Here is a 22582-nt window from a genome sequence, read left to right on the forward strand (position 1 = left end):
CATGCCTATAATCCCAGCTACTTGGGAGGCTGATGCACGAGAATCGCCTGAACCTGGGAGGTGGAGGTTGCAATGAGATCGCACCACTGCACTCCAGCCTGGGTGACAGGGCGAGACTCTGCCTCAAAAAGAAAACACAAAAAATTAGCCAGGCATGGTAGCATGTGCCTGTAGTCCCAGCTACTTGGGGGACTGCAGTGGGAGGATCACTTGAGCCCAGGAGGTTGAGGCTGCAGTGAGCTGAAATCTTGCCGCTGCACTCCAGCCTGGGTGCAAAGTGAGACCCTATCTGGAAAAAAAAAAAAAAAGAGAATATATCTATCTAATATTTTCAGTTTATTTTGAGAAATATCAAGAAATAAAGACTTAGAACAAATAGTGAAGTCTTTGAATCTTTACTCTTGAGTTTCTAAACACCCTGGATTCATACATTTACACACATAGTATATTTACATAAACACAGGACTTGGTCTTATAATAGAACTAGAACAATCTATTGTATAAGAAATTCTTAGAAAATTAAGAATGGTACCTCATGCCATATTATTGCACAACAGCATTTTTATTTTTTAAATAACACAGTATTACTAGTGAGAGTAGAAAAAGAAGAAAGCCCCCCACGGGCTTGATCAAAGATTCTGAGGATGCTGAATAGTGATTATTCTGTGACTGACTTACTGATCATCAGCAGTAACAAAAGAGCTACGTTTGATAACAATACAGACTCACTATGTGCCACACAGAGTTTAAGTACCTTATATGTACATGATTTAGCCTTTACATGTCATGCCTGTGGGATAGGTACTATTATGAGCCCTTCCACCTATGAGAAGAGTCAAGCCCGGAAAGATTAAATAGCTAGCTTAAGGCAGAGTCAGGATTTGAAGTAGCTCCAGAGCCTGTATGTTTAACTACTATGAGAGATGAATATGCGAGAGGTATTTAAAGGCCTGTTGTTTACTATTACCCTGAAAAGTAATCATACACACTTTATGTAAGTCTGATGTTCCAAGGTAACAACATCCGTCTTGTGACCTGCAGCTTCTCATCATTAGGCCTAAAACATGGCACCTAGGAGATGCTTCAAATCTCTGTACATGATAACGTCCTTTAGTCCTCTACTTAGTGTTTTCTATCCCACCCTGCCTTTTGTTTAGGCTTCTGACTCAAATGTTTAATTACGGAGATGACCGTGCTAGAAAACTATGGGACAGTAGACCCAGCTCCCTCTTCACCCTCTTTGTTTGGAAACTACTTCTCTACACACAGAGCACACAGAAGCTGCCATGTTTTTAAAGACCCTGATCTGTTGGCTGTGATGAACATTTTTCAGCAGTGTGTCATTTACTCAAGCTGGGCAACCAGAGACTTTCTTCAGGATTTAAAAATTCAGTATAAGAAAGTGGGTGAGTTAGCCTTTGTCTGGTGGGGGGAAGCTGTAAAATGTGAATTTAAGACAGTCAGTGACTCATTTGCTGCCCCATGGAGGATGTGGTGTTCAGGGAGAGAAGATGCAATTGACAAACAAACATCAGAGAAGGAGACAGGGACCGAGTCCTGGGACACTCAAGCCCCCAGTTCCAGCTGTGTCTAAATTCCGTTCTTACCATTCCTACGTTCCCAGGATTCCATTTCTAAATTTTACTAAGTATTAATACCTTTAAAATAGAACACAGAGCCCAGCAATTCGAATATGCCAGATTAGACTGACAGATAGGTCTATGTCTATGTCTATATCTTTATATATTTCCATTTCTAAATATATCCGTTGAATGAATACTGAATTTCATGAGTTGACCCAGTAATTCCTATAAATTCCCTTTTTAAACCTAAAATGCATTTCTGTCACTTTTAACAGAGTTTTAACCTCCACGGTAACCTAAAACAACTACTGCAAACATTTACTCTTTTTTTTTTTTTGCCAAGACAGGGTCTTACTCTGTCACCCAGGCTGGAATGCAGTGATGTGAGTAGCTTGGACTAGAGGGACATGCCACCAGCCCAGCTAATTGTTGCTTTTTTTTTTTTTTTTTTTTTTTTTTTAAGAGATGGGGTTTCTCCATGTTGCTCAGGCCGGTCTTGAACTCCTGCGCTCAAACAGTCTACCCACCTTGGCCTCCCAAAGTGCTGGTATTACAGGCGTGAGCCATCACGCTCAGCTGCAAACATGAACTAAAAACCTCTTTTATTTTTCTAATTTGGAGGAAAACAATGGAACTCTCAAAGTATCCTAGAAATGTGGGGAATTACATGCTGAAATGAAGACTTCAGTCTGGGAGCATGTGGCTGCCTATTCCTAGAACCACCCCTCCCTCAATCCTTCCAATTACATGTTAAGAATTTCACTCAGTGCCCTGCTACAAAGCAGAGCCCTCCCCCGAGAAGCTCATAAGTCACATTCTTCAGGGCAATATTGGAAATACATCAACTCTGCCCAAACATGGTTTATTATTACATGGATTTAGAGCAAATCGCACTCCCACAAGCCAATATTATGCAAGCCAGGCTACATTTTAAAGAATATGATTATTCATTCAACAAATATTAAGCACCTAGTATGTACCAAGCACTGGGCCAACACTAGGAATATATCAGTGCACAAGAATATCTAGGTCCCAGCTCTCATGGAGCTTGCATTCTAGTGGGAAGACAGACAGTAAGCGATGCACATGTAGTTATAACTTATGAAAGTGCAATGAAATCAACAAAGCAGTTTGATAAAGAAAACCTGTGTGTGTTGATGGGTGGCATACTTCAAACTAGGTGATCAAGCAAGACCTCTCTGGGATGCAGACATTTAAGCTAAGATCTGAAGGATGAGAAAGAGTGAGCCATGTGAAAAGCAATGTTAAGAGGGGTAAGAAATTCAAAGGTCTGAGCTGGAAAGAGTTTGCAGTGCTCTATTGAGATGAGTGAGAGAAGTAAGAGATCAAGCTGGAGTGGCAGGCAATGGCCAGGTCTTGCAGGGATGTCTAAATGTGTTAAAAGGTTTATTTGCTGTGCCGTGGAATACCACTGAAAGGTTTTAAGCAAGAAAGGAACATTTGGAAAAGATCATTTTGGCTTTAAGGTGGATAATGGATTCAGGCAGAGGCAGGCAGCTGCTGAGAATGGAGGTGGAGGGTGTAGTTACAGATGTTGCAGAAGTGATGAGAGATGATAGTGGGGTTTTAGCTGTGGAGATAGAAGTTGATGGGTGAGTTAGATACAAATTATGAACTCAGGAGTTCCAATACTCCAGGGGAAGATTGATGTCGCTGTAGATTATTTAGGCCAGCAATTCTCAAACCTTGGTAGCTAGCTAACAGAATCATCTAGGTAGCTACCAAAAACAGACAACTGAACCCTGTCCCTAAAGCTGAGGATTCAACATCCTGGAGTAGAGTCTAGGAGTCTGTACTCTCCATGAGCCCCTGGGAGATTCTTATACGTGGCCAAAATAGAAATAAACATAAACTTTTCCCATTATTCCAAGTCAGCTTTATTTCCACACCCCAGAAGATCTAGGCTAAGTCCTCACATCGCCTAGTCAGCATATTATAAGAGTGTAGACTAATCTCAAAGCAGTAACACCACATTAAGCAGCAGCAGTGGAGCTGGGCATAGTGGCGCACGCCTGTAATCCCAGCTACCTAGGAGGTCGAGGCTTTAGTGAGCCATAATCTCACTGCTGTACTCCAGCCTAGGCAGTCAGAACCTGTCTCAAAAAAGAAATAAAAGAAGAAGAGGAAGAAAAGAAGCAGCAGCAATGAGTATCCTAGATTCTAACTTTCTGGTAAGCAAATTCAAGCCCCTACAGTCTATTTAACTTTACACAGAAGGACTGCTGGGGGCAAATGAGATCTCATATTCAATTGACTTCTCTAACTAACCTTGTATGGGATATTTAACTTTGTTAAGAAAGTTTTCTAAAAGTGTGTGGTTTTGTCTTTGTAGAAAAGGCAGAATAGTACGCATACATGAATCTTTGATAATCGAGATCCTTCTGAACTTCGGGATTATCTTCATTAATATAATCTGGAAATGAAATTGACGAGTTGGCCTGAAACAGCAGGCTCTCAAAGGCAAAAGCCAAAAGAAGGGGAGACTTTAGTGCCCCCACTCCCTGGGATCTCCAATAGTCTTCCCCTGAGTGAGCCAGTACAAATAAATATCTATGCCACATAAAAGCAATGTATTTGTGCCTGCTAAAGAAAAAAGAGTTTCAATCTACCCCACATAGACATACAGTCTAGGTAAATGAATTCCCTAACCTCCCCTATTGCTGCCCCAAAGATCTTTTTTATAGAAATTCCAGGACCATCACTGACTCCAGGAAGGATCTAACACCAGTCCAAATCCTCTTCTTTATATATGGGTATAAACCTAAAATTTTCCTAGTTTTTTCTGCCTCCAGCCAAGATGGGACCCTATATACCCTCCCACCTGAAACAACCAAAAATTGGATAAAATATATGCAAAAATAGACTTCAGGACACTAGACACCAGGCAATGAAAGACAATGAGCCCTGGTAGATGGGAAATAATCAAGGTGAGACCTAACGATTGCCCCAGTTTACTGCCTTGAAAAAAGTCTCCAGGGCACAGTGTAGAGACGAGGGGGGTGATACGTACTGATTGTGGTAATGGTTTCATGGGGAGATAGATATGATAAAACATATATGCACAGTTTATTGTGTGTCAATCATACCTCAGTAAAGCTGTTACAACAAAATTCTCCAAATAGAACTTTTTTCCTGGAGCTGCTGGCTTTCATGCCTGCTAAAATGGAAATCCCACCAAAGGAATAACCATTTTAAATCTGTATTATTAAATTATCACAATGTGCCGGGCACGGTGACTCACGCTGGTAATCCCAGCACTTGGGACCACCACCAGCCGAGGCAGGTGGATTACAAGACCGGGAGTTCAAGACCAGCCTGACAAACAGGTGAAACCCCGTCTCTACCAAAAATACAAAAAAATTAGCCGGGTGTGGTGGCGGGTGCCTGCAATCCCAGCTAGTCAGGAGGCTGAGGCAGGAGAATCGCTTGAACCCGGGAGGCAGAGGTTGTGGTAAGCCGAGATCGAGCCACTGCACTCCAGCCTAGGCGACAAAGCTAGACTCCGCCAAAGAAAGAAAGAAAGAAAAGAAAGAGAGAGGAAGGAAGGAAGGAAGGAAGGAAGGAAGGAAGGAAGGAAGGAAGGAAGGAAGGAAGGAAGGAATTATCACAATGTGTTATCAGTAAAAACCCAAACATAAAATTTACAGGAAGAGCAAGGATGCTTGCTAGGTGGTGTGGTTTGAATATTTGTCTCCTCCAAAACTTACATTGAAGTTTAATCCCCAGTATGGCAGTATTGAGAGGTGGGGCCTTTAAGAGGTGACTGGGTAGTGAGGGTTCTGCCCTCATAAATGGATGAATCAATTCATGGATAAGTGGGTTAATGTGTTATCATGGGGATGGAACTGGCTTTATAAGAAGAAGTAGACAGACAACTTGAGCTTGCATGCCCAGTCCTCTCGCCATGTGATGTCCTGCACAGCCTAGGAACTCTGCTGAGTGTCCCCACCAGCAAGAAGGCTCTCAGCAGATACAACTCCTTGACCTTGGCCTTCTCAGTGTCCATAACTGTTAGAAATACATTCTTTTCCTTATAAATTAACCAGTTTCAGGTATTCTGTTATATACAACAGAAAACAGACTGAGATACTAGGGAAGGCTAGAGAGAGGACAGCACAGAGAAGGGAGAAAGAGCACAGAATGGGAGAAATGGAAACAAATCTTGACCATTTGACAAGTGTGTTGAGAGCTGGAAGTAGCCAGGTAGTTCCATGAAAATGCATGGTGACTATGGCACGTATTTACCTATGTAACAAATCTGCACCTCCTGCACACATATCTCAGAACTTAACATAAATAAAGTAACATTTTTTAAAAAGAAAATATGTAGTGGTGTTTTTTAGTTGCCACAATAAATGGGGAGCATTACTGGCACTTAGTGGACAAAAGCCAGGGAAGCTGAAGTTTCACAGTGTGTGGCCCCATTCTGCACAAGTACAAATGGTACCACACAAATGCCAGCAGCACCCCTTGAGAAATCTGGTGAAAGAAATTCAGCTACACAGGCTGTTGGTTCCTTCTCCAGTGCCAGCATTTTAAAGGGGTCTCCATGCGCATTTTAAGCTATGGTTTGCAATGCTAAATAGAACACATTAGACAACTCTGTCTTGGTAAAATTTTTGATGTTTACCTTCAAATATAATCAGACGCTCCAAAGCCCTGAGAACTCTGACAGGAACACTATAGCTAACTCCTTAATCTTGAACTTAAGCATCTTTAAGAACATTAGTTACTGTGGCCACTGTCCAACAATTTTCTTATCCAGAATAATTGGCCCTAAGGTTAAAATTCTACAAAGCAAATTTGCAATGTGTTTAGGAAAAAGAAACTTCCTAAGCTTTTTTTTTTTTGTAAGAAAGGAAGTTAAATTAATAATGAAATTTAGGTTTGGAAGAGAACTCATAGGTCCTCTTGCTCAAACTGGGAGACAGGGTGAGAATGACAGAAAGGGTGAGAATGACAGAAAGGGCAGTGAGAAAAGGTCCCTCCCCAGCGAGCTAAGAAACACAGCATGGCCCACCACGGGTTTGTGAATATCCCCAGGTAGGAGTTCGCTTTTTCTGAACAGCATTTTGCAATGCTTTTCTAATCTGGATATTTCCCCTTGCTATGACCTGTCTTTCTAGGATCCAATTCCTATTAATTTTCCCTATGCCTCTATATCCCTTGACTGGCAGCTCCCAGAATCCTACAATCCCTTCTAATATCTAAATAGAGAAAGTGTATAACAATATCACACTTTGGCCAGGCACGGTGGCTCACGCCTGTAATCCAAGCGCTTTGGGAGGTCAAGGCGGACGAATCACGAGGTCAGGAGTTCGAGGTCTGCCTGGCCAATGTGGTGAAGCCCTATCTGTACTTACAATACAAAAAGCAGCTGGGCATGGTGGCGGGCACCTGTAATCCCAGCTACTCGCGAGGCTGAGGCAGGAGAATCAGTTGAACCCGGGAGGCAGAGGTTGCAGTGAGCCGAAATCGAGCCACTGCACTCCAGCCTGGGCGTCAGTGCAAGACTCCATCTCAAAAAAAAAAAAAAAAAAAAGAAAGAAAGAAAGAAAAGAAAAAAAAAAACAGTATCATACTTTAACTTATGCAACTTTATGCAACTTAAGAAACTCCTTTTTTTTTTTTGTCCAGGTGCGGTGGCTCACGCTGTAATCCCAACACTGGGAGGCTAAGGTCAGCAGATCACTTGAGGTCAAGAGTTCAGTATCAGCCCTATCAACATGGCAAAACCCCATCTCTATTAAAAATACAAAAAATTAGACAGGCATGGTGGTGGGCGCCTGTGATCGCAGATACTCAGGAAACTGAAGCAGGAAAATTGCTTGAACCTGGGAGGCAGAGGTTGCAGTGAGCAGAGATCACACCACTGCACTCCAGCCTGGGTGACAGAGCAAGACTCAGTCTCAAAAAAACAAAAACGAAAACAAACCACGATTCCTTTTCCTCCTTTTTAAATTTTCCCAGACTTCTTTCCCACCTTCCAGACTGAAATTTCAACTGCCAGATGAACTTCTCCGCCAGATAAGCCCAGTAGGACCTCAAGCTTAACCTATTTAAACCAGTACTTGAGCGTAATCCCTTCTGATATCCTTATTTCTTTGAAGGGCATCATTATTCAGTCACCCCAGCTGGAAACCACAGTAGTTTCTCTTTCCATCTCTCCTGTTTCAACTAAATGTTAGTACTGTGGATTCTGCCTATGAAATGTCTCTTCCATCCATCCCATTTTCTTTATTCTTGCTACCACTACCCCAGTTCACATTCTAATGACTTTCCACCAATCTCTGGTCTTTCCCCACTTCAATCCATTTTAAGCACAATCGTCGGATTATTTTTCTGTAGTAATGGTTTTTATATCATTCTCATGGTCAAAACTTTCAATAGTTTTTTTCATATCCTGTGAAATGAAATGTAAAGTCTTCATCTGGACTTTTAAGATCCTCCAAAGTATGGGCCCCATTTCATTTTCAGGTCCTATTTTCAATCCCACGGGGCTAACATATGTTGCATATCTTTCCTGCCTGGATCTCCTCTTCCACTGTTCCTCCAACTGCAGTGTTCCCATCTCCAGGCACCCTATTCCTTTACCAGCTGTCACCAGGCATCTTGACATCTCCCCACAACTGAATATCATCTGTCTCCTCTTTAAATCTCTTTGCAAATTGCTCAGACTCATTAAGGACACTGAGCATGTGGACTATGCATTTTCTTTATTTGTGCAAATGCTGTATATCTTGGTTAGAATCGGCTTCTCAAGGGCAGGATCTATGACTTACTCATCTTTGTATCCATCATAGGGTCTAACATAGTATCCTACACAGAACTAGACTTCAACAGATGTTTTTGAATTTAATTTTAATGAATTATTTATATTGTGACATCTATATGTTCAGTAATATACAGAAAATTAGAAAAACTATACTATTTAACTTATTTGAATTGAGAAATGTTCTCTCAAAAATACTTTCTTCCTTATTGCATACATAAGTTTAACAGAACTCAGTCCAAAGCCATTAGTAGAGAAAAAAAATTAAGAAAAACAAGTTGCAATGTAAAAACGTTTTGATTAGCAAGTTAAACACATACTCCAAACAACAATCTCACCTGAGAAGAGATTCATTCAGGCTTCTGGGCTCTTTGATTCTCCAAAAGGCAAGGCCATTCTTTTCTTCCTTGACTTAAGAAAAATAGTTATCTGGTCATTAATTAAATAATTTGATTGAGATTATGAAGAAGACCTAGTCACACATACTGATTGAATGACTGTTCATAAATCCTCACAAAAATTGTAAGTCCAAAATTGTAAGCTGGGTAGCATGATGGAGCAAAAAGAACTTTGGCGGCCGGGCGCGGTGGCTCACGCCTGTAATCCTAGCACTTTGGGAGGCCGAGGCCGGCGGATCACGAGGTCAGGAGATCGAGACCATCCTGGCTAACACGGTGAAACCCCGTCTCTACTAAAAATGCAAAAAATTAGCCGGGCGTGGTGGCGGGCGCCTGTAGTCCCAGCTACTCGGGAGGCTGAGGCAGGAGAATGGCGTGAACCCGGGAGGCGGAGCTTGCAGTGAGCCGAGATCGCGCCATTGCACTCCAGCCTGGGCGACTAAAAAAAAAAAAAAGAACTTTGGCTTGACATGAACATGTCCTTAGACAAGCACAGTGGCTCACACCTGTAATACCAACATTTTAGGAGGCTGAAGTGGGAGGATAACTTGAGCTCATGAGTTCAAGACCAGCCAGGGCAACATAGTGAGATGTCATCTCTACAAAAAATAGAAATATTAACTGAGTGTGGTAGTGTGCACCCGTAGTCCCAGCTACTTGGGAGGCTGAGGATGGAGGATCGCTTGAGCCTAGGTGGTTGAGGATGCAGTGAGCTATGATCACACCACTGCACTCTAGCCTGGGTAACAGAGAAGACCCTGTCTCAAAAATAACAAATAAAAATAAAATGTAAAAGGTAGGGCCTTTTTGGAAGTGATTAAGTCACTAGGTTTCTGCCCTCATAAACAGGATTAGTACCCTTATAAAAGGTTGATGGGAGTGCCCTAGTCCCACTGCCCCTCCCATCATGTGAGGACAAAGGATTTCTTCCTTCTGCCATGTGAGGATGCAGCAAGAAGTTTCCATCTCTGAAGCAGAGGGCAGCCCTCACCAGACACTGAGTCTGCTGGTGACTAGATCTTGGACTTCCAGCCTCCAGAACTGTGAGAAATAAATTTCTGTTGTTTATAAATTACCTAGTCTAAGGTATTTTGTTATAGCAGCAGGTGCAGGATAAGACAGTGGTCTGCTGTTATTCTGTCTTTCCAACCTCTCCCTTTTTTGAAGAATTGCTCTCTTCCTATAGTTACCATGAGGGTCCTCATCCTTAAATTAAAAAAAAAAAAAAAAAGACTTTGCTCCTTCCGTGAAACAAATGATGCTTAAGTTTCAGTGCCCCTGGCCGGGTGCGGTGGCTCACACTTGTAACTACAGCATTTTGGGAGGCTGAGGCAGACGGATCACTGGAGTTTGAGACCAGCCTGGCCAACATGGTGAAACCCAGTTTCTACTAAAAACACAAAAATAGCCAGGCGTGGTAGTGTGTGCCTGTAGTCCCATCTACTCAGGAGGCTGAGACAGGAGAATCGCTTGAACCTGGGAGGCGGAGGTTGCAGTGACCCAAGACTGCACCACTGCACTTCAGCCTGGACAAAAGAGTGAGACTCTATCTCAAAAAAAAAAAAAAAGTTTCAGTGCCCCTCAGTGCATGAGTTCCTTCCAAAGTCTTAGGAGAAACCCTAAAACTGTGTTAACATGGCCAAATGTTTTTATAAGAATTGCAAAGAGAATAATCCACCTCTTCAACCACAACAATTTAAGACCACAGGCTCTTCTTCCCACTTTGATTTTTCTTCCATCTCACTTCCTCTCTTGAGAGTGGCTGTAGGCACTTTGTGTTTGTAATTTCTTCTGTCCTGATTTCTTTGGAGTGCTGTGGGCATTGTATTTGTACAATGTAAAACAGACATCTTAGTTATTTCAAGGGGGGCGCTCTCCAAATTGTGTGAGTTTCAGTCCCCATAAAACCTAGATCCACTCCTGCCCTAGCCATAGCTGATGGGTCTAGAGGTGGACTGCTGATCCAGTCTGGGCCAATCAATGTCTTGCCCCGGATCTGTGACATTTGTTCTTGAGAGACAGGTCTAGAAGTCTTTGGAGCTGGCTGGACCCTAGGAGGAGGTCCTGGCCAGGCTGCTCAGGCCGTGGAACAGGCACCTGGGTTCCTGGCCTTCCACTATTTGGCTCTTTTGTTTCCCTTTTGATTCCCTAGGAGACTCCAAAATCTCCCAACAAATTCCCCTTGACATCAAGATAGGCAGAATCAGTTTTTTCTATTTGGAATTTAAGAAACTTTAAGACCCCAATCAACACAATCACTTGTAAAAGTAGGCATTTCACAAATAATAGTACTAAATGTGATGCAAATAATGCCTTTGTACATTGCTGGAATTAAGTGGAAGCACTTATGACTCATCAATCAGACAGGTTTGAGCCCATCTCCTGCTTCAGATCACAAATTACAGAATGTCTAGGAGGTAAACCATTTGGTCCTGGTGATATAGCAATACCAACCCAGGGAGCAAGCAGCCTGGAGGAGAGCAGGAAATCTAGAGCACATCACTGCTGGCATGCTAGAAAGGACGAGATCACCAAGGCTTATCTGTTAGGATGTTAGTGTTACCTGCACAATCATCCTGTAACAGTCTTAAGTTGTCTCTTAAACCTCATTCCATCCAATTCACTAACCAAACGAATTCTCTCTTTTTTGTGCAAGGTCATTAAAAAATTGAGAAAAAACAACTTTAGTCTTCACGTCCCTGCCTCTTTCTATGTTGGCTTTATTTTAATTATTTATTTATTTTTATTTGTTTGTTTGTTTGTTTATTGAGACAGAGTCTCACTCTGTCGCCCAGGCTGGAGTGCAGTGACACAATCTCGGTTCACTGTGGCCTCTGCCTCCCGAGCTCAAGCAATCCTCCCACCTCAGCCTCCTGAGTAGCTGGGATTACAGACGCCCACCACCATGCCCGGCTAATTTTTGTATTTTTAGTACAGACAGGGTTTCACCACTTTGGCCAGGCTGGTCTCAAACTCCTGACCTCAAGTGATCCGCCCGGCTTGGCCTCCTAACGTGCTGGGATTCCAGGTGTGAGCCACCGTGCCCGGCCTATGTTAGCTTTAAATTTCACTTTGTAACAATGGTCTGGAGAATTAGGATCATCTGTGCTCTCCATCCAGAAATAAAGTATAGTTCAATCTGTTTCTGTACTTGGTGGAAAGTCTGGTCTCCCGGACACCAAGGACCAGAGTCTGGCAGGTGTAAGGCAATAATGACAAGAGAGCCTGAGTGCAGGGTCATCTGCTGCTGTATTGTCTAGTGTGCATGTAGCAATTGACACCCTTCTTCAGTGGCTTGGTTATGAATTCCTTCAGTCATTTAGCATGATGCATATCTTATGGAATGCTTGGTAGTACGGGCCAGCTGAGGACCATTTTTTAGAAGGGACACTACAAGAATGAGACATCTGCTTTCTCTGTTGCAAGAGGTTCAGTTACATTCATAAAGTCCCATTCCTGTGGGGAAGATTGTCAAGCTTTCATATGTAAAAACTATCCATGAAACCTGAGAGATTCATCAGTTTCTTGTGCTTTTACTTTTGCCCCACATCACTGGTTTTAGAAAATCTCTAGGTTTTATATTTATTTTTAAAAATTACACACACATACATACAGTTGTCCCTCAGTATCCATGGAAAATTGGTTCTAGGATCTCCCCTGGAAACCAAAATCTGAGTATGCTCAAGTGCCTGATAGAAAATGGTATAGTATTTTCATACAACCTATGCATACCCTCCCATATACTTTCAATAATCTCTAGATTATTTATAATACTAACTACAACAAAAAATGTCATGTAAATAGTTATACTGTATTGTTTAGGGAATAATGACAAGAAAAAGGTCTGTACATGTACAGCACAGATTCAATTCTTTTTTAGTATGATTTCTGTCTTCTGTTGGCTGAATCTATGAACGAGGAACTCACGAATATGGAGAGCCAATATTCACCGCAGCTCTAGAATAATAGAAAAGACATTTTATAAAGGCTTTTATGGTATTACTAAACTTTGGTTCAGTTTAGATTTTGTTAAACTATGTTTCAATCTGTTTGGGGATTTGTCTATTTAATTTTATGCCAATATTTCAAAACGTGCCACTAAAGCCTGTAAGGTCTTTTCTGTTTTTCTAGAGCTGCAGTGAATATTTGAAAACACTAGTTACCTGTGTCTATTTAAATGTAAACTTAAATTCAGTTATTCAGCAGCACTAGCCACATTTGAAAAGCCCAATGGCCACAGGTGGCCAATAGCTACTGTATTAGACATGATTAGACAAGATATGGAACATCTCCATCATTACCAAAAGGTAATGCTGTTTTAGAATGTACCTGAAACTGAAACTAAGTGGTTAATAAACCAATCCATTCAAGAGCTTTTGTGGCCAGGCATAGTGGCTCATGCCTATAATCCCAGCACTTTGGGAGGCCAAGGCGTTCGAGACCAGCCTGGCCAAATAGAGAAACCCCGTCTCTATTAAAACTACAAAAATTAGCCAGGTATGGTGGCAGGTGTCGGTAATCCCAGCTACTCAGGAGGCTGAGGCAGGGAGAACTGCTCGAACCTGGGAGGCAGAGGTTGCAGTGAGACGAGATTGCACCACTGCACTCCAGCCTGGGTGACAGAGTGAGACTTCATCTCAAAAAAAAAAAAAAAAAAAAAGAGCTTTTGCTACTAATACAGTTCAATCCTGTCACTCTGTTCCCATCTGCATTGTTCATTTAGAGTTTAATAACCATCCTCTTTCATCTAAATGTAAAAAGTACAATTCAGGTATGGCATGTTGGCTCACACCTGTAATCCAAGCACTTCACGAGGCTGAGGCAGGAGGATTGCTTGAGGCCAGAAGTTTGAGATCAGCCTTGGCAATTCAAAGTGCTAATTGTGGCCCATATAAGAACATATGTATACTAAAAAGAAAAGCATCTTTTCCTCTATATATTCAGAAAAGTGGGGTCTAATTAGGAATCCTGTTACAAATGTGATAATTTAAACTAAGTATTTTTACTAGAAGTGGTTTCCAATGTTGAGCTTGCTTTGTTCAGATGACCGAGTTGATTGGACCATGGGCACCTGTATCACATGACAAAAATATCCCCTAGGCTTTTTTACCCAAGAGGTTTGGAGTTAGTCCTAATAATTACCTTTATTTAAGTGCTCAGTAGTTATCGGGTGCCGCTGCTCTAGGCATGACATCATCATTAGTAACATATTAAAGATTCTAGCAATGACTATTATCAAATAGATGGTCGGGTAGCTTTGGGCCTGTCTCTTGCTTTAGGACACATATTGCAGAATGTCTCTGAGGTGAACCACTGGGGCCTTATATACATAGCAATACCTGACTCAGGGAACAAGCAGCTGGAAGAACAGAAAACATACAGCATCACTGTTGACATAATGGAAAAGGGGAGTGTTTTCTATCTTGTAATGTAACTGGGGCTCCTTGTGACAGTGGTAGTTTTGTGTTGTCAAAAGCCCCCACACCCAAGTGTCAGATGGTACTTTTGGGAATGAAAGTAGAGAACAGGTGGGGGCAAGTGTTATTCTATGAATAGCCCTGCACATCAGCACAGGACAAATTCTTCACTAATTTTAACATCACTTGCAAATTTTCTAGGAATTTATTTATTTATTTATTTATTTTGAGATGGAGTCTCGCTCTGTCGCCCAGGCTGGAGTGCAGTGGCGCAATCTCCACTCACTGCAAGCTCCGCCTACCGGGTTCACACCATTCTCCTGCCTCAGCCTCTCGTGTAGCTGGGACTACAGGTGCCCGCCACCGCGCCTGGCTAATTTTTGTATTTTTAGTAGAGATGGGGTTTCACCGTGTTAGCCAGGATGGTCTCGATCTCCTGACCTCGTGATCCACCCGTCTCGGACTCCCAAAGTGCTGGGATTACAGGCGTGAGCCACCGCGCCCGGTGTTTCTAGGAATTTAAATGTCATCAAACTTCAATCTGTTTTACTACATTATTTTTCTATGTGTTTTTATTTTCCTATACATGTTGAAGGGAAAAAAAAAAGCCAAGAATAATTATGCTTGTGGACAAGGATAAATATGCATTTAAGGCAACCAACACCAGTTAGATGCCCTAATTAGTGTGACAGGAGACCTGGTGAACAACCAGGGATTTGATAAACCTGCTAATAACAAATTATACAGTTTCCATGCCACAGTGTGTCAGCATGGAAAGGTGCTCATCCATGAAAGTGTAAAAACACCACACAGTTTTCTCACACATTGTAGCTCTGAGTCTGACTTAGAATAAAGTCTAGTGGACAATGAATGGGCTGAATGGGCTGGCCTAGCTACACAAGCTGGATGCCAGAAGTAGAAGGGCCTATCCAGCTCCTCGGACCTTCATCCTTCCCTTCTCCCTCTATGCTAAAGATTCAATCTTAAGGGCTGACTTCATTAAGTCAGCGCCACCGCCCCCCGCCAGCTGTATACCCTGCCCTGCCCACCTTATTTCATGTAATACAACAACTCTGTGAAGCTAGTAATGGAGATGAGGAATCTGAGACTCACAAAGTTTAAGTGACCTGCTGAAGGTCACACATCCAGGAAATGTGAGAAACAGAATTCAAACCTGGGCTTAGCGAAATGCAAAGTCCATGTTCTTCTTCTATGCTTTTCATCAACTCCCAATTACAGGGACGGATACCTTAAAAAGGCTAATATATCAATATATCTATACAGATGTAGATATACAGATATATCTGAGCTGTTTTTACTCACTTCGGACACCAAGTGTGCGATTTTTTTTTTCTTTCACCCAAAGCCAATTCTCTAATTCTCTACATACCAACGGGGAGTACTACAATTCAACTCCAGTCTGCCATTCACTACTTGGCAGTAGCACAGACCCCACAGTTTAAGGGCTCAGTCCCACAAGACTGCCCTAACTTCAGATGCCAATTGCAACTCCCAGGTTTCCACCTGTATTTCTGACCAACCAGCTATAAATCAGGGGCTCCCCATGAAGTGAACCAGAACATGCCACCCAAAATATGCCACTTTGGCATATTGGTTATTTCGACCTGAAGGTGCTTGAGAGAGAGCAGATGTAGGAAGGGCTCTCTGATCGACACCTTTCTACCTTAAAACAGGACATAGACCAGGCACAGTGGCTCACGCCTGTAATCCCAGCACTTTGGAAGACTGAGGCAGGTGGACGATTTGAGGCCAGCAGTTTGAGACCAGCCTGGCCAACATGGCAAAAACCCAACTCTACTAAAAATACAAAAATTAGCCATGTGTGGTAGTGCGTGCCTGTAATTCCAGCTGCTCAGGAGGCTGAGGCACAAGAATCACTTGAACCTGAGGAGTGGAGGTTGCAGTGAGCTGAGATCACACCACTGTGCTCCATCCAGCCTGGGTGACAGAGCAAAATTCTGTAAAAAAAGAAAGAGAAAAAAAAAACACCAGGACATAAATTTCCCATGAGAAATGCAACCTCTTTATACCAGGAAGAGGAGAACATTCTTTTTTTTTTTTTTTTTTTTTTACTTTCGGATGAACTGGAGGTGAGTCCTGATCATATTACATGAAGCTTTCCACCACTGTGAACAATTAGGCAAGGCATTGGTGACAGAGGGGCATCACTGATAAATACAGAGCAATACTGGGGCAGTAAAGGGGAAGCTACAGAGACATTTGTGTTTCTTCAAATATCAGAAGCTTCCACATCACAGCAGGAGAGCTAAGGATGAGCTCCACCTCCCGAAGGCTTAGTCCAAAAACTTCCTGTTGGCATTTGCCCTGAACAAGCCCCCCTGACTTCTGGCATCATCTGCTGGACTATGAGATCCAGCCAGCTTTCCAGGGTATTGGAAACCTTTATTTTACGATTCCCATTATATATGTCAACTGCACCAGCTATGTCCTCCAGCAGGCAGGACTCCTGGTCAATTTGGACATCAACATCTTTTTTGGTGGCAATTTTGTACATAAGGATTACCTTTTCCATCGCAGCCTTTACCAGAGGGAAATCTTGTTTCCTGCAACAATCAATCATTCAGGGCTCCAGCAACTGGTAAACCTGTGATAAGGTCATCTCACTCTGAGGACTTTGAGTCTTGCTTGATTCATCAAATTGGACATCTGAATTTTCTTATGCTGCTCAATCTGTTTCTCTTTCTTCTCATAATATTCCATAATCTTTAGTCTTTGGGTTTGCACAAGCCAACCTTTCTCTATGTTGAACTCTTCTTCTGCCTTTGCATCTATTCCTTCTGCTTTCTCATTGGCTTCTTGTTCAACGAAAGCCATCATATGCTTTATCTGCTTTTGCACATCAGCATTGCTGAGAGCCATGGTGAGAGCAATGCTAGCCCAGTGAGCAACAGGCTCAAGTTTAGGTTTGAAGGGTGAGGTGGGAGGAATGGGCAGAGGAAACCCCTGCGCAGATCTTGGTTTCCTTTACTTTTTGAGAACATTCTTATCAACAGAAGTGAGGCATGGAAACTGAGATGAATCTGTACAAACACTAAAATAAGTCTTATCTTCCATTAATTTTCACCATATATTTCCTAGCCATTTTCCCACAGTTCACTGTGCATAGCCCAAGACCCTTTGCCTTGTCTTGTCACAGCTCTACAATTTATCATTCTTTGTTAACATGGTATGTAAGCGCTCAGGTCTGTCGGCTTCTTTGGGTCTTCATTTCTCTTCTATGAAGGTTCCCCTGCCATGTAAAAGTGTTAATGTCAAATAAAATGTGTATCCTTATCTCCTGTTAACCTGCCTTTTCTCAGTTTAATTCTTAGGTACAGCCACAAAACCTAAGAAGGTAGAGGAAAAGTCTTTCCTCCCCTTTACCACAAGCACCTCCTTGGGTTTAATAATTTGCAAGAACAGCTCACAGAACTCAGGAAAGTGCTTCATTTACCATTACCAGTTTATTATAAAGGATTATCTTCAGGAATAGCCAAATGGAAGAGATGCATTGAGCAGGGCATCGGGGGAGGGGTGCAAAGCCTCCATGCCCTCTCCTGGTGTACCACTGTCCCAAGAACTTAATGTGGTCACCAACTTGGGAGCTCTTCAAACCCCGTCAGTTAAGGGTTTTTTTAGTTTTCGTTTGTTTGTTTGTTTTTCAGACAGGGTCTTCCTCTGTCACCCAGGCTAGAGTGCAGTAGTGCAATCATGGCTCAGTATAGCCTCAACCTCCCAGGCTCAAGTGATTCTCCCACCTCAGCCTCCTGAGTAGCTGGGACTACAGGTGTGCACCACCACGCCCAGCTAATTTTTGTATTTTTTGAAGAGACAGGGTTTTGCCATGTTTCCCAGGCTGGTCTCAAACTCCTGCCTTAAGTGATTGTCCCCACTTAGCCTCTCAAAGTGCTGGAATTACAAGTGTGAGCTTGTATTAGTCAGTGTTCTCTAGAGGGACAGAATTAATGGAATAAATATAGAGAGCCCAGTGTGTCCAGGTGGATATGAAAACTTCCAGTTCTACATATATGATAACTTCCATATATATATGGGAGTTTATTAAGTATTAACTCACACGGTCATGAGGTCCCACAATAGGCTGTCTACAGGCTGAACGGCAAGGAGAGCAGTCTGAGTTCCAAAACTGAAGAACTTGGAGTCTAATGTTTGACAGCAGGAAGCGTCCAGCACGGGAGAAAGATGTAGGCTGGGAGGCTACACCAGTCTCTGTTTTCACATTTTTCTGCCTGCTTATATTCTAGCTACGCTGGCAGATGATTAGATTGTGCCCACCCGGAATAAGGTGGGTCTGCCTTTCCCAGCCCACTGACTCAAATGTTAATTTCCTCTCGCAACACCCTCACAGAGACACCCAGGATCAATACTTTCTATCCTTCAATCCAATGAAGTTGACACTCAGTATTAACCATCACAAGTCCATCCCTTGTCAACCTGAGCCCATATACATCTCCTGAGATCATACAAATCTTCAAATAAGGACAATAATAAGGTCATAATTATGCCTAGCATAATACAACTATCCTTTGCACAACCGGAAATGCAACAATCCCCAACCCAAATGCTATTTCATAAAGTTAACAATACCTAAATGCCGATGAGAAGTAAATAAATCTTATGTCACATGCTAAAGGAAAAAGGAAATAAAATGAAGATATTGTCTTAGTACAAGCATATACATGCACAAACATGTTTTTAATGAAAGAAGGAGGAAATACTCATGACAACTACAGTCCTCGTTTCTGCAGCTGGTCACGTTGTCATAGCTGGTATTGATGACTACCTTCTTCTACTACCCATTCTGTATTATTTTTGCCTTCAGCAAGCACCTCAGCAGGTCATGGTTTTTTTCCTGGTGGAGTGACCCAAACCTTCATTCCTGAAGGGTCTGGGTCATTTGTAGTCCTGCCTGAATTGGCTTATTGTAGTTTCTCACTGACTTTAATCAAAGGGCATGGTAACACTAAGAGACACCCTAATGGATCTCCTGTATTCCATGCATACTCTTCCTTAACTCCATTGTGGAGTGGTAGACTGATTTCAGTAGTAGACCGAGACTTGATAGTCTAGGTCAATCACCCCAGCCAACACTGTAACTGCCTTCTTGGACTGTTGACTTAAAGGTAGGAGGAGCCCATGGACAGGAATGGAGAAAAATGCATTTGCCAAATCAATGGCTGCATACCAGGTACCAGGAGGTGTGTAAATTTGCTCAAGCAATGAAAACACATCTGGTACAGCAGCTGCACTTGGAGTCACCACTTGGGTAGGCTTACGATAATCCACTGTCATTCTGCAGGATCCATCTGTCTTCTCCACAGGCCAAATGGGAGACAGCTGAACAAGGATGTGGTGGGAATCACCACCCCTGCGTCTTTCGAGTCCTTGATGGTAGCACTAATCTCCATGATCCCTCCAGGGATGCAATATTGTTTTTGATTTACTATTCTTCTAAGAAGAGGCAGCTCTAATGGCTTCCATTTGGCCTTTCCCACCATAATAGCCCTCATTCTACCAGCCAATGTGGGGGTTCTGCCAGCCACTAAGTATGTCTATGCCAATTATGCATTCTGGCACTGGGGAAATGACCACAGGATGAGTCCGGGGACCCACTGGACCCACTGTAACTAGAACCTGAGCTAAATTACCTGACCTCCATAAGCCCCTACTTTAACTGGAGGACCACAATGATGTTTTGGGTCCCCTGGAATCAACGTCAGCTCAGAGCCATTGTCCAGTAGTCCCCTAAATGTCTGATCATTTCCCTTTCCCAAATTCACAGTTACCCTGCTAAAAGGCTACACAGTTACCCTGCTAAAAGGTCTCCTGGGGGAATGATGGGAGAAAGATTCACTGCATAAATTGTTCGTAATGTAGTGGGGTCCTTCCTTAAGGGGACATGGCCTCCCCTTCATTCAAGGGATTCTGGGTCTGTAAACTGACTCAAATCTGGAAATTGATTGAGGGGCCATGATTCTCTGTTTTCATAATTCAAATTAGTCTTTTTTCCATTTGACCTAGAAGTTTTCTGCTTATATAAATTAAGTAAGAATGCAGTAGGCTTCCTATCAATTCATTTTGTAAGAACACTGTGATTAATTAGCCAATACCACAGCTCTATGTGAGTCAGACTATTCTGATTGCTTCTTTGCCTCTGCTGTCCATTACGGTAGCTACGTCCGCCTTGCCTTTGACAGTTGAGTGCTGCCACTTGGCCACTGCCACCTCGGAATCCAATTATTCCCATTGTATTTAAATTTTGTAGTTGAGTGACTGCAGTTCCCACCGTTAGATCTGACATACAGAGAAGAGCAATTACAGGGCTCTTCAAAGATACGGGTGCTGCCTTCACAAATCTATTTTGCAAGGCATTAGTCAAGGATATATATTCTGGACCCTCCCAGCTGGGATGAGTGGGTCTAAAATGACTAATCCACTCCATCATCCCAATCTCCCTAAGCCTTTGGATCCCTTCTCCTACATTAAATCAAGGGAGATCAGGCATTTCCAGTTCACTCACAGTGGGCCATCTTTTAATCCATATTTCAGCAAACCAAGCAAATAAACTATTAGAACCTTTTTAACTCCCCAAGCTGCAACATTAAATGCAGAGTCCCTACTTAGTGGGTCCAAATCAATAAACTCAGCCTGATCCAACTCTATGTTCCTTCCACCATTATCCCACACCCTTAATATCCATTCCCATGTCTGTTGTCCAGATTTTTGTTTAAATAAATTAGAAAATTCATGAGGCTCTTTTCGAATGTAGCACACTTCCTCATGGGTCATACTCTCAACCTCATCTCATTAGCATGTGTTCTATTGTTGAAAGGAGCTTGTTATGAATAACAAACAATGTTCTTATCACTCAGGAAATTCTAAATTCTAAATGTTTCAGAAGCTTTGTGTGAGGAACTAGGCACAAGGACCAAATATATATTCTTTATTGTTTCACCATATATATATATATGTAAAATAAAGGCCTGGCATGGTGGCTCACACTTGTAATCTCAGCACTTTGGGAGGCCAAGATGGGAGAAATGCTTGAGCATAGGAGTTTGAGACCAGCCTGGGCAACAAAGCAAGACATTGTCTCTACAAAAAATAAAAGTAAAAAAATATTAGCCAGCTGTGATGGCCTGTGCTCACAGTCCTAGCTATTCAGGAGGCTGAGGTGGGAGAATCACTTGAGATAGGGGAAGTCAAGTCTTCATTGAGCTGTAATTGTGCCACTGCACTCCAGCCTGGATGACAGAGTGAGATCCTATCTCTAAAAATATAAAGCTGGGCTCAGTAGCTCATGCCTGTAAGTAATCCCAGCACTTTGGGAGGCAGAGGCGGGTGCATTGCTTGAGCCCAGGAGTCTGAGACCACTTGGGAAACATGGTGAAACCTTGTCTCTACAAAAAAAACTAGCCAGGAATGGTGGCACACACCTGTAGTCCCAGCTACTTGGGGGGCTGGGGCACGAGGACTGCTTGAGCCCAGGAAGTTGAGGCTGCAGTGAGCTGAGATTGCACCACTGCACGCCAGCCGGGGTGACAGAGCAAGACCATGTCTCAAAATAAACAAACTAACAAAAATAAAATAGACCATGAAAATAAACAGTGTATTACTGAGCTATACATAATATTCTACTTTTATCCATTTGTCCTTGGATTTGTAAAAGTCTTCACACAAAAAGCTTAGAAAGAGCCCAAAATGTGAAACATGAAGGCAGGGCAGTACCAGCAGAGCCAGGTGAGTACCAGCATCCCTGAATCCTCATCCTCCCATTCTCTTCTAGATCTCCTTGGGCACAGTAGAGAAATCACTTACATCAGATGCTGAGCTCTCTATGAAGATGATCTAAAGGTGATTGTTCATCTTTTCATCCAGGTGTGTATCCCAGGTCTTGGGTGGTGAAAAAGATTATCTCCTTAACCAAATTCTGCTCAGACTCCCCTGAATTTCTCAAGTAGTCCTTGAGTTTTGGACTTCCATGTTCTTCTCTGTATTGTCCAATTTCAGCAAAGAATCCTGATAAGTTGATTTAGCCAGAATCCCCCATCCTTCATGTATCATCATTCTTTACATCTGATCAGCTTCCTCATCCTCCACCATCCCCCAGGTGATGTCTAATTACCCTGGCCTGTCTTCAGCAAGAATCCTGTTAGGTCCATTTAGCCAGAATTCCATGTCACTCTTGATGTTTCCTTTTAGTAATTTTCTACCCACTGACCCCACCCTTTGGCTATAAAATTCCTTTTTTTTTTTAAGCATCTACATGTAAGCCAAAAATAAAATTATTTAGCCCCAGCCATCTGAATGGACCCCTACTGTTGGCCAAGGGCATTCCAGAGTTAACCTGAA

The 22582-nt window shown here is 42.5% G+C and overlaps 1 protein-coding gene and 1 pseudogene across 4 annotated transcripts in view; both read right to left on the minus strand.

Moving 5' to 3' along the window:
* The window catches only part of C9H12orf56 (chromosome 9 C12orf56 homolog), a 114089-nt gene that overhangs the window by 48897 nt on the left and 42610 nt on the right, over positions 1-22582 (minus strand). For all 3 annotated transcript variants that reach the window (XM_031650596.1, XM_031650597.1, XM_031650598.1), the window contains exon 3: positions 8715-8787. In XM_031650596.1, the coding sequence (XP_031506456.1) occupies positions 8715-8787 (73 nt within the window). The remainder of the gene's footprint in view (positions 1-8714; positions 8788-22582) is intronic.
* LOC100999130 lies at positions 16283-17440 on the minus strand (annotated as a pseudogene). Its single transcript, XR_161968.5, has one exon. The product of XR_161968.5 is annotated as a V-type proton ATPase subunit E 1 pseudogene (transcript).

The sequence above is a fragment of the Papio anubis genome, chromosome 9 (genome assembly GCF_008728515.1).
Source record: "Papio anubis isolate 15944 chromosome 9, Panubis1.0, whole genome shotgun sequence".
Lineage (NCBI taxonomy): Eukaryota > Metazoa > Chordata > Mammalia > Primates > Cercopithecidae > Papio > Papio anubis.